Source organism: Apteryx rowi, unplaced genomic scaffold, assembly GCF_003343035.1.
Source record: "Apteryx rowi isolate R43461 unplaced genomic scaffold, aptRow1 scaffold_1, whole genome shotgun sequence".
Classification (NCBI taxonomy): Eukaryota; Metazoa; Chordata; class Aves; order Apterygiformes; family Apterygidae; genus Apteryx; species Apteryx rowi.
Genome location: NW_020447196.1, coordinates 983,302 through 996,732, shown reverse-complemented (window position 1 = coordinate 996,732; position 13,431 = coordinate 983,302). Strand labels below are relative to the sequence as shown.

General features: G+C 36.5%; 1 protein-coding gene across 7 annotated transcripts in view; it reads right to left on the bottom strand.

Annotated features, from left to right (window-relative positions):
• The window catches only part of ITFG1 (integrin alpha FG-GAP repeat containing 1), a 108,012-nt gene that overhangs the window by 58,246 nt on the left and 36,335 nt on the right, over nt 1-13,431 (bottom strand). For all 7 annotated transcript variants that reach the window (XR_003252540.1, XR_003252541.1, XR_003252545.1 and 4 more), the window contains exon 8: nt 9,899-9,983. Coding sequence is in view for 2 of the 7 variants with exons in the window: in XM_026060076.1 (XP_025915861.1) it covers nt 9,899-9,983 (85 nt within the window). In the remaining 5 variants the exon portion in view is untranslated. The remainder of the gene's footprint in view (nt 1-9,898; nt 9,984-13,431) is intronic.

Here is a 13,431-nt window from a genome sequence, read left to right as displayed (position 1 = left end):
TTATTACCACTTATTCCAGTTGTGTTAAATAAAAAGCATTTTTTCTGGCAGATACAAATAAGCTAACTATGCAGGCTAAGACAGTGAGAAGAGTCTAGCTTGCATAATTCAGAACTTGATGCTACCTAAAAGCAACACATTTTTGACCCCCCGAGGTCCGTCTGCCCTGAGCGCCTGCTGTCCTCTCTTGAGCGTACAGATGCTAACCTAGCCCTGCTCCCTCTCGTTACAGACCCTTCATCAGAGCAATCAGCGCAGGTCCTCACAAAAAGGTGTGTGTGGCGGGGAAATCTTCAAAAGATTTTGATAGATAGAAAAGACAGTACAATCAAAGCCAAGATGTTTTTCTCTGCTGTTGATGATTTAAAGTCCAAGTAAGCATAAAGCATCTCTGTTTAACACGACACATCCTCACGCAGCTTTATATGCTTTTTGTTACACCGTGCATGCAGTTTGCTCACATCCCTCACTCACTACTTTGCACAGTTCTCATCTTCCTTCATCATGAGCCTTTCATTTAAAGTTCTAAAGAACAGTAGTAAATTAAGGAGGCAAAAGCCCTGCCAGAGTAGTGTTCAAAACAGTACCTTCTGGGGCAGGCAAAAAGACAACCAGTACAACTGAGCTTGATATTCAAACAAAATAAGGGCTCATTTGAAAGCTGATTATCTTAAATTTGTCTTCTGAAGTAGTAAAATGATTAGAATTCTTTTGTTACACTCTGCCTTTAGGTGTTCAAGGAGATGGTCATGACAGTGATAATTATCATAAATTACTAAGATAATTATGCATTATAAAAAGAATCAATGTCAGCTGCTTTTAGAAAATGTGAATCACAACTTCAAAAAAACAGATGTAAAGAGCTTTTACGGATGACTCAAAGTTCTATGGACATTTTAAGAAACCCTCACAACACTCTCCTTCACAGCAGATCAATCCTGCTTTTAAGTCTGTCTATACCCTTCCAAAGAATCCATATTAACACCTCCACTGCAAGAAAATCGCTTCAGCATAGCTTGCCAGCAAACTGCACAAGCAGGCTTGCAGGCCGCATCTGGGCTTCTATCTTAAACGGAAAGAAGACTTTAGCAAAGAGTATTTACTGGAATCCAAGCAGGAAAAAGAGATGAGATTCAATACAAAAYGAGAAGCCCCCCTGCACACCAAACAAGTGGTGCTGAAATTGCTGTTGTAGTTTAAGCTGAAAAGTTCCAACTATCTCGTATTGTTAAAACAGCAGCCACGAAGCCTGACTGAACAGCTTGGAATTATTAGATAATGTTATACATTTAGAGAGCTTATATGGCATCAAACCTTGCTAATCAAACCTTGCTAATAAACAGGGGGTGCTCTTCTTTTTTCTTCTTTTTCTTGAAAAAAGAAAGCCACTTACACTACTAAATTTTTGGTTAGGGAACTTTTATTACATTAACCATAAACATTATCGACGAAAAATTCAATGCTGAGGAGATTAAACTGTTCAAAAAGTAAAGAATAAGCAAGTGGCATGCATACCACCATCCTGAATTTACTATTGGAAAGAAAGCAGAGGAATCCTTAATGCACAAGCTCCTTTGACAGAAGCCCCTATTAAGTGAGATCAACTCTTTCCAGGAGACATGAACAGTTGTCAGAAACATAAAAAATGTAGCTTGGCAAAATTTGGGAAACTCTCCCCTCCTGCCCCAGAAATGGACACTGTTTTGGAACTACATTTAAAACTAAGTGGACAAAAATATTATATTGTATCCAGGTCATAACAGAGACTGGGAGAGAAAAATTGACAGCATCATTGCTTGTGTTAGAAGCACAGAAAATTACTGAAGAACACTGAGTAAGTCATGTCACCTAAGGCTGTAACTCCAGCCCGTCTCATATCACACAGCAATCTCACGGGTGTCAGGACACGCATGTACAGGGACAACCAAGCTGCTCTAACATATTTTACTCTTGAAAAATCAGACAAATTAACCCCAACTATGCATTTATTATATTATTTATTATTTGCCTTGTGTAGATTCACAGAAAACAACTCTGTGTTCTAGCAAAAAATAACTCTCAGGTTTTCAGTACCACCATCGGTACAATTGTACCCAGGAACAATTTGGTGGGAAGGGGATGGTGGGAGAAGCATGTGGGTGGGAAGAAGCATGTGATTTCCGTGGATGTCATAGCAGGAAGGATGGCTTAAGGATCACGAAATGAGGTATTTTAAATAGCAAAAGAAGCAATATGAAATGATGGTATAAAAGACATCTTACTATATGGCTATATGATAGAAAAGGACAGTCAGGATGGGATGTACAGAAAAAGAATCTGCTGAAAGTGTCAAAGGTGAATTTGAAAGAATTTGAGGCAGCTTTACTCAAAAGTTTCCCAGAAGGACTTTACACAATTGCTTCCACTTACATCTGTCCTATTCTCGGACCTGTACCATAACTGCCAAAATGAATGATTAAGCTATTAGGGGCAGTCGCATGGGGTGGAGTCTGTAGAGCGATCAATAAGCAATAATCTTTTTCTACAAAAGAACTGACAAAAGTGATAGAAATTTAAAAAATATGACTAATATAAAAATGACAGGTATCACTGAACTGTATCCCTGGCTAGCAATTAACCAATAGGACAGATATATCCTTTAAGCACACTTTCTGCAGTGCATCATGGACTCAAATCACAAGTGGCAATTAACTTGGAACGTCTCTATACACTACTGTTTCAGATTAACCGAAGCGTATCTGTCACTAAAACAGCTTTTTCCTTCTCTAAGGTCGCGGAGTTCTTTAATAACATCAAGCTTTTATATTGTTTTATCCAAGCTGATCACAGTGAGAGGAGTTCTCCTCACACGCAGAGGGCTTCAAACACAGAAGTATTGTCTTCCTGCACCTTAAGGTTCTTGAAGAGTCCCTCTGCTGACTATAGGGGCACTCGCGCATTTTCACAATGCAGTGCTCAAAGGACAATTGCTTTGTAAAGAGATTATTTACGGAGATGCATTATTAAAAGCTTGCCTTTCACACATACCTACTACATTTGAGGATATGAGATTCTGAAGAGAAGGAAAAAATTAATGAAAATTCGGATGATAAAAGAAGTTCAGATACAAAACTAAAAGCTACAAAATTGAAACACAACTCTGCAGGCAGAAAAACAGTGGATTTAAGATATTGTCAGCTGCAGAATAATCAAAATTACTTTAAACAAGAATCTTTCACCAAAATGCATTTTGCACAGTACAGTGAATGGCTTTAAAGACAAAGGTTAGGCACTCTCAGGTATCCTGTTCAAACATAACCAACTAGCAATAAGGATCTACCTTTTCTTTCTATGAGAAAAATGACAATTTCTACCATTTGCCATATAAGCAGTTAACATACATGAAAGTAATTCCTTGGTAGGAGGAAGAACAAGGGAGATTATCTTAGAAATATTAGTTGGATAACTGGATTTTAAACATGAGAAAATTTTGAATTCAGGTCTCTAAAAGACTTGAGCAGAATTTAAATAATCCCAGTCCAGGCCGTGTCAAAAAGTAAATAACTTTGCATTGTACAAGCAAACACAGACTTAACAATTAGAGTTGATCACACAGATGGAGACCCAGTAGCAGCTAAGAAAACAAACAACGAGTAAAAATTAAAGAACCAAGGCGGAGTTGGCTAAATGCTACCCTGAGAAAGCGAGAGTCCTGTCATATTTACTTACAAGGACACTATCAACAGTATAAGCTGGTTTAATTTGGACAAACTATTTATCTTTGGTTCTCTTTACATACAAGCTGCAACAAATTTCATAGCCTAAACTAAGCAAAACTAGTGACTGATGAATCAAATATTTCAATTTTTAGATCAGATATGACAGGGGATAATTTATAAATCTCTGCTAAATCAACTGCATAGTTCAGAATCAGTTGTAACACTAATTTTCAGTAAAAATGAATTCTTGCTATGTGGACAGCACAATATTCTATGCTAATTGCTTCTAGGACACTCCCCTAAAGATGTATTTTGTTAATCTTCAATGCAGTAAGAAACATTTTTCTGGTCTGAGTGTCCAAAACACAGTTCACATGCACCTTGCTATTCAAAAATAATTGGTCATATTCAAGCGTGCTCCACTGAAATCCTTAGCTTTCTTTAACGAATACAAAATTTTAAACTATTTCAAATGACAAATTATTAAAACTATCCCTAAATGTAATTAATTATCAGAACTCCATCCAATATCTACGATTTCCTCTAAAGTCAGTACAAGTAGATCTTACAAAAAGCCTCTGCTAGTATACAGACAACAACAACGGAGGATTAATCATTTTTGCTATAGCAACCACAGCTCTGCAATTACCATAGTGACATGAGAAGAATAGAAAAAAGTAATAATGAAAAGCTCCTACCTGTTTGGAGCAATGTGTCAGCCAAATAAGTGCAGAATTCTCTAGTGCATAACTCTGTTCACCTTAATCAATTGAATTGTCATTTATAATAAATATGTCACAAAGCATTTCTGACTTATTTTAAAAAGGGCAATACAACTTTGCCAATTGTTTTCTGTCCTTTGGCCAGGTATAAACCATTGCCATCATTTAACAGATGAGAGGGCTACTTATTTTAGAAGGTATGATTTTGACAAAGCTTAAGGTCAACTACATTTCCATAAATATATCAATATATTTTTTCCATGGAAAATTATGCAAATATATATGTTTATGTATTTATGTGTGTATATATATGTGTATATGGAAATCTTGTAGCACTTAGAGATATATATAGGTATACACACACACACACACACACACACACTTGCATATCTTTTTCATGAAAAAAGTACATCTTTATTATTTGAATAGTTTAGGAACACTTGGTGCTAAGGTTACACTAACAACTGTGATAATTTCTTGTAAATCACCTAACTGTTGTTTTCAGCTCCACTCACCTAAATAATTTCTACCCAATAGCTTTTGTTCAGCCTGCTTGGTTTAAGAAAGGGAAGCTTGCCCCAAATGAGTTACCTCTAGATGTTCTCAGTTCAGGTCTTATTCAAAGCTTCCCCCCTCTTTTCTAATGACAACTAACCATTTACTGCTGGAAAGGGTCCTTCAAACAAAATATTTGAAAGCAGAAAATAACGTCGGGCAAAGTCACCTTTTGAAACAAAACATGTTTTGCTAATGTGTTTGTGTCATCAGTAAATCAGGATCTTGGACTGCAAAAGTGCAACCGTGCACAAACCGAGATGAGTCCGCAGGTGAGGAACGAGGCATTGCAAGCGATACCCCCCCAGCGCACACCTCGGCCCGACGGAGCGGCAGTCGGGCGTGCACAAGGTTAAGTGGCAAGGGGGGGAAGCCCAGAGCAGAGGGAGAGAGGAAATCCTGTCAGATCTTTAGGGGACAGCAAAAGCCATCAGGCACGAGGTACAGAAAACACCAAGAGAGAAAGGGGAGGAAAAGAGAGGCAGGTTTGGTTGCGACTCTGTACCAGGCGTGTTCTGCTCACAGCAGCCGTACCTCTGCGCCAGCAGCGAAGGTGCTTGCTGCGCACAGAGCACTGAGAGCTAGGGCATTTTCTGCCTAGTGCACAATATCCGCTTGGCAAGAGCTACTTAGGTAAAGGGCAGTGCAACTTTTTAACGTATCTCTTTTTACGTTCTCATTGCGCCATTTGATTCTTTTTGCAGTGAAACTTCTTTCAAGCCACATTTTGGAAAGCACTATTACTTTTTAAAATTACAACCTATCTTACCTTAAGATTTCCTTTGACTTATGACAATTATTATTTCATAACTTCTGAAACAAGGAAAACTGAAAAAATAGATGTTCAAGTCTGACAAGCAGAACCTATACAATAAATGTCTATCTTTTGAAGTATCTAAATACATACAGACATAGCACAGTCGGTAAAAGTAATTATTCTGATACTGTGCTAGGAATGTGAGATTTTGCCTCTTTATTGTTAGATTGGTGTAGAATAAAAATCACTAAATGAAAACTAAGAGAACTCAGCTAAGATCCTCCTTTGCATTAAAACTTTTTTCCTCCCATTGATTATTGTATGGGCATTCTTACAGAGAGCTATTTAGGAGGCGGTAGGGCTTCTTTGGGCCAGGGCAGCTAGTATTTGACTTCCTTCAAAAACTGCACTTTACAAAGAACATGCATTTTAAAATTATATCCCTTGATTTCTTGTACATATTATTTTAGCACTTTATTCACTTCAATATTCTCAAAAACTTTGTTGAATGAGAAAATAACCATTGATTCTCTTGATTATTGTAAAACTAGTGCTGGGAAGATGAAGAAAAAACTGATGCACTACTCAATTTCTTACCCACTGTTATAGCAAAAGAAAGACGAATTAGATATTAAAAATCATACAGTACTCAAGTAGTAGGTTTCAAATCAAAGTTACAAACTTTCTTCTGTAATTGTCAGAGTAAACTTTGTTCCTCTACGGAAAATTTATATTTATAGCATTCTTTTTACATGTTTAGGAAAATTAAAATATGGATCAGGAACTTAAGATGGGAAGATGAAGGCAATCGTAAAGCCTGATTCAAAACAAGGCTCAAATTAAAAAAAAAAAAAAGCCCCCAAAGTGCCTCCACTCCACGTTTTCTTTATTAAAGCCAGAAATTTCTTTACATCTATCTTCCTTCATCAAAACGATTCCAGCATGGATGCAGCAGTTCACAACCAATACAAAGCTTCTGTCACATTTGTTCCTTCAGACCTAATTACAGATGCTAATTCTTTCCCTTATCTTCCACATACAGAGATTCAAACCTCTCTACCAATTATCTTCTCTTGCCAAGACGGCAGTCTATAAGCCATCATATCCAATCCTTACTTGAAAGTTCAGGAAGAACAATTTAAAATCTTCTTCCCTCATTTTTCCTGCAATTAAAGACTCTGCTGTAGGAAAGCAAATCTACTCCCAATATGCATGGTTTCAATTAAAGAACTCTACTTCCAGAAACAGAGATATAAGGTAACTGCTCCACTCTTCCCATACAAACCTCCAGTTCTGCAGCTAAACAGATGACAAGCCATATGAGAGAATCGTTTTCCAACATAAAGGACAAGAAACACTGATTCTTAAATATTTATATCTAATATTTGAAATGTGTCTTCTGTGTTTCAAAGCCATCTTTTAAGCACTTTGTAAATTTGAGTCCGTGCATCGAATTTCTTTACCCTTAATTTCTGCATGCTAATTAGAACTGACTAAAGGACATTACTGCATTTAGCCATAAAAAGATCTTAAAAAATAAATTATCCTTGTAAAATTTACCTATGTCCCAAGAAGGCATGATTTCATACCCCCCAAAAGGCTTGCATCTGTTTGTCTTCCCTAATGATTTTGGAAACATCAGCTCACATCAGCCTAGTTTGAAAGAGGCAGAGCTGTTTCAAGAACAGTATTTCTACAGGTTTCATGAAAATCTACATAGTGAGAGATATCTCTAACTATGTGTCCCCTTGAGGGGAAGGTGGGCAGGTAGACCATAACCCACTTTCCAGCCTTCACTGTGGAGCAACTTGACTGATCTGGATTCATCTGTGAAAGATAAAGATGACCGTGAGAAGGTAATTGTTCAGGAAGAGGGAGCAAGACCCTCATGCTGTAAGATTTATGTTGGGTATTCACTCTCACAGATGGAGTGGCTGAGGTCTTTCAGGATATCCCATTTCCAAAAAGCCAGCTGCTGAAAAGCCAGCATTGCCTCCCATTGATGATACCGATGATTCTCGGCCTGTCTATCCTCTTTGCCATACACACTGTCCCCCTGCATTTATTTGTCCCTGCACGCATTCCCTCCCATTATAGTAACTCCTATTAGAAAGACTGCTCCGCTCTCGCCTCGCTCTGAGGCTCCATCTACGYGGCCGCTGATAGCTAGCGGAGCAGGGTACGGAGCGGCCACCGAAGGAACTCGGAAACGAGGGCTAGCGAAGCGGCAGGGGCTGCTGTCGTAGCCTGGGCTGCACCAAAGCGCGGGTACCGCACCGCTGCATCGCTGCGCTGTCGCATGCACCACTGGAAGCTTCCGACTCTCCTCAGAACACCTGAACGCATTTTTTGTTTTGACTTCACACACACACACACACACACACACACACACACAAAAGGAACTGCTTCAAATTTTTATCTTCCTCCTCCATAATTTGAATAATTTGCAGTTGTGCATTACTTAGCCATTACTGTGTAAGCTCTGAGTTTTCCATCAGTGAGATGAACGTATTTCTTTAAAACGTGCTCATAAAAATATTCCTTTAGGAATGCCATTCAATTTATTCACATTTTTCAAAATTTTAACTTTTATTTAGTGTTTGATCAGTTCCAATTTTTCTTTGCAAAGCTATTCCAGGGTTTATTAAAATTCCATTAATTATGATAAATGTTTAGAAATATGTATCATTTGGGCTCATTAGCTACCTAACACAGAGATGAAAAAATCCTACATAAAGATTGCTTGTCACATTGCCATCTTTAAAATAAAATCTGATATATACTTAGTACCTATTAACACACATTATTCAGAACATCAGCTTGGAAAATGGTTACTAAATCCCCAATACATTAAAAAATGTTTTAAATTGCAAAAAAAAGGAAGTGTTCTTTATATTTGTAGCTAGTTTAAACAGTAATTAACCTCCCAACTTTGAAGGATTTTACAAAACATGTTAAATATTTCATGGAAGAATCTAACCATCTTTCAACTTCTACCTTACTTCATTTACTCTAGATCTCTGAACCCATCCATAGCTGCTATAAAGGGGACTAATGCAAGTCACCTGTTCAGCAGAGGTGTTCTTTAGCTAAAGGTCAGCCAACAGCTTTGCTCCAAGTGCTAAGAATATGCTTAAGCGGCAGCATAGAACAACAGAACCAGATACTAATACGGAGTCTGACTCTAATAAATGTCACAGTTTCTTAAAATCCAACTGATGTAACAAGGCTACCATTTGACAGTGTTTGAAGGAAGACTCAGTCTGACAATTAACAAGTGTGATGTATAAATATCATAAATTAGTCATTTAAGAAGTCATCTACTTTCAACGGGATCAGCAGAATCAGCCTTGTAGCACTTTTACTCGGGTGGCAAAATTCTTATTTTAGTACACAGGAAAAAACGGATTTTTTGGACTAGAAAACCACTGTTTCCTTTTGTCCATGAAATGACACACACATTGATCAGCCATAACTGACTGAAAAAGTACATTATAATAGACAAATCTAGGCTGTCACTAACACTCGCTAAAAAAAAAAAAAAGATTTACATATAAATTAAGTTTTTCTTCTGTCCCAAAGCTTTCCAGAATTTTCAATTAAAACCATTAACATTTTACCATGTTGCACGAATCTTTATACAAGTCATTTTAATTCATTTACACTTTGGCCTTATTAATTGGGGCAAATGAAGAATTTATGAACATTGACTCAATATTTTCTGAAAAAATTGATTTAGGAAAACCATTGTACACTAAATGCAGGTTTGTTTGTTTAGGGAAAAAAGGATCATGAAAAAAGAAAGTACTTATATGTCTGACAAAAATAGGTTTGACATTGTACTATGCCTCAAAGCAACTGTAAATGTCCTCAAATGTGGCACTCAAAAACTAGACATATGTGATACAGGATTCACTGGAATAGACAAAGTTGAATTAAGTTGAACTTATTAATAAATTATTCCCAGATATTTCAAGATCTACACTCAAGTAGATCTAATAATAATAAAAAAAAAGGAAGGGAGGGAGAGAGGGGGAGAGAGTGAGAGAGACAGAATAGCTTTATAACTAAATATTTTTTTTCTTTGTTCTTTGATTTAGAATAGCTAACCAAATTAATAAAGAGAAACACTCAGGCTGCAAGTAGTTTAGGAAAATAAAACTCACCAAAATCTGCAAACACGGACTGTCCAACAACCTGCATACCTTCAGGTTTTTCCTTACTTTTTCCAGTTCTAGAGAAGTTCCCATCCTATCAACAGGAAAAAAATGATAGAAAAACTGAACTGTAGACAAAGTGATAAAGTTTGACTTTTGAACTACAGATAATAAGTATCAATAAAAAGGGCTTAAGTAGATAATAAAGAGACATTCCAACTATGGAAAAAATGCACTATTTGAAAATTGGGACTGAACTGTTGGACTCTAATCTTTCATGGAATCCTATGGAAGTCTACTAGTAATCATATTCAGATACAAATATCCACATATTTTGCTCTGTTATTAGGAAGAGATTGGGTTATTTCAGCAGCATAACTTAAATCATAATTAATGATTATGAATACTAACATTTTATATATAATGACATGTAATTTTATATAGGTATCACTACATACATATGTATGTATATATAAATACATACATATACGCACACGTTAAAAACAGATTCTGATTTTACTTTTCCATTTGGAAATAACTTGATTTTACATTAGGTTTGCTTTAGGTCTCGTTCTAATTAAAAGCTAGGCCTGCAAAAGACATAATATTCCAGTATTTCATCAGAAAGATGAACAGGAGTGCAGGATCCTTGTTTATCATAGAAAGGGACCGCAACTGTGAAACAAATCCATTTAAGTTACGTTTCTTAACCAAATAAGATGACTCAAGGCCCACTTTTCTCGTCACTGCAATCAGCTCATATAAAATCCTAAGCACACAAGAATACATTAAAGCCATTATAAGTTATGAAATGAAGAAACAGTCAGCAATCTATTAACTGACTTTTAGCCTGTGTGCTTTGTAAGTCACAAGTAACAACAGAGCGTTCTTGTTTACGCGCCAACTACTGACTTTTTTCATTCTTGCATTTGAATCCTCATACATATGCATGTTGAAGGAAAGTGGGTCATCGGCTACCACTGGTGAGGCAGATCCACAGGTGGCTATAGATGGACATGTCACAGGATGCCAGCAGTCATTAGAGGTATGTTCAGCCTGTTATCCACCAACTTTATCTGTGCTGAACTTGGCAGGAGCCACAGTGGCTCATTTCACAATCTTACCTTTCCCTAACGTTTGAGAGCAGTTCTTCCTCACTCTATATGCTTTTAGTGATTCTACCTAAAAGCACTCAGGTTTTTTTAACCCCCTATCTCTTTTTCTACATTTAGCTTCTAAGGCTAATGCAGTCATCCAAGAACTCGGCTCCCCTTTCCTTGCAGGGCATCTTTGCAATATATTCCTACCAACATCTGCAACATACTCCTGTACTCCTGCCATTCCCCCATTGCAGCATTCTGCTGACGAGAACACATGCTCCCAATTGAGTACAATGATAATCCTGAGATTTTGAATATTTGTTAATGGCAAAGGGACATAAAAATCAGTAGTTTTGAGTTCATTCTTACCTTCTCATATAGAATTCAGCTTTCCCTTTAACTGAAATTCTATGAATAGCCTCCCCAAAGAGCGTGTTTCTCAGGAACAATCAGACTTCAGTCAGACATATGACACTATTTTCTGGATTATCTATAATTACCCATATTGCTTGCTCATGTCATATTCAGTTTGTAGACTTCAGTGCTGTTGAAGATGTGTCTTTGGAAACAGATTTTCCCTGAATGTTTGACTACGTATTTTTTCCTTGGCATATAATTTATAACGGACTTAGTTGGGAGGAGGAAAAAAAAAAAAAAAAAAGGAGAGAGCCTCAACTGTAGTGTCTCGGGCAATATTTACAGACAAGTTTCAAAGAGGCATATAAATGGAAAACACAAAGCTTCAACAGTACACCTCTTGATGCAACACCTCTTTTTCATGCTCAATATGTCTGTTCTAAAATAGCTAATTTTTTAAATGAATTAATAAGCCATATTGCTGCAGAAACATATTTACCACTTTAGAAGAAAATGGTGTATTTGGTTATAAGTTCCAAAAGAATTATCTGACTGCAGGCTTGAGCTCGTAATCTTTATTCGTGCAAATCATCTCCATGCAGTAAAGAAGACTAGGCCCTGTGCTCAATTGACCAGAAGAAAAGGATATCATAAAGGTAAATATTTTAGAAGCATTTTATAGTACATCAGTGAAGGCAATTACTTTGCCTAGCTTTGTAGAGAGATTTAATAGCTTTTAATAGACCAATGGAGGTCTTTTAAGATTGATATGTGTATACCAGAGAATTCTAAAATATATTTAAGAGACGTATTTTTCTGGGCTGAATGATTCCAAAGCATAGGATTCATTCTTTCTAAAGAAAGAATTAATCTATGTATACTAACTGTATTAGGTAGGAATATATTCAGAATGTACAAATTTGGAAAATCCAAAATTTGTAGGAAAATTTAAAAAAAACTACAGGAGAGAGGATAAATGCCTTGTGTAGTTGCTACCACTGAATTGCTCAATAATGAAATTCCTCAAAGTAAAAAATTGTTCATTTTTAAGTCTGTATAAATCCTAAAAATACAGAATTTATGACCAACTGCTTTATTTATTTATTTACTTTATTTATTCTTTTAAATCTCTAGCACAGCTCTCATTACTGTTGGATAAAAAGTTCTATTTGAAGACCACCTGGCAGCTGGGAAACAAAAAAGCTGTTTTTTGTTTTGTTTTTGTTTTGTTTTTTACATTTCCAGCTCAGCAGCTGGCTGATGAATGCCATGCTGACACAGGCAGGACTATATTCCCAGTTCTACACTGATTCATTGTGACATGATGGATAAACTTCCAGGTAAATATAGCCTCAAAAATCCATTTCTCAGCTAATAAGAAACACAACATTAATCATAATCTATTAAAACAAAAAGGCAAACTTTAACATATGCACATGCTAAGATTCTTAACTATAGTCCTTTTGGATAGCAAACTTAGTATAAAGGATGCACTTAGTTTTAAATTAACTTACATTACTATCTGGTATTATCTGGCATAAACAATGAGATTCTTCACTGATCCTGGACATTTCTAAAGGTTAATTAATACAACAGCACAACTGAAAAAAACCCAAAAAACTAAAAATCAAAAAACAACAAAACCCCCCTCATTATTTCTGGTTCCAGATACCATCCAGCCATCTTTGAAGGTGTAGCTGATTGCTACACTCTGGCATGAAACTTTCGAGCAGTTTTCGAGCAGAAACTTTCAGTAAGAAGATGGCTACCTCAATTTTTTTGTTTAGTGTTTTAATAATTTCTTGAGTTGTATTTGGGTAATGTAGAACTCCCAGGAGGTTCCCAACCATAACTACAATAAATAGTCTGAAGGTCAGAAGTGAGATTTTTAAACCTCTGTCCCACAAAATCTTACTCAAGACCTGAAGTCACAGTTCTGAAAAAACTTACTCAAAGAAATCAAGTCTTTGACACACAACAAGAATAAAAATCTGGTCAGTCTTTTCTTCATAAACCATCATGCTAACTAAGTGTCAGTAATCTCTTAAAACATCTGATGACATATCATGAGTTCTGTTAATGTGT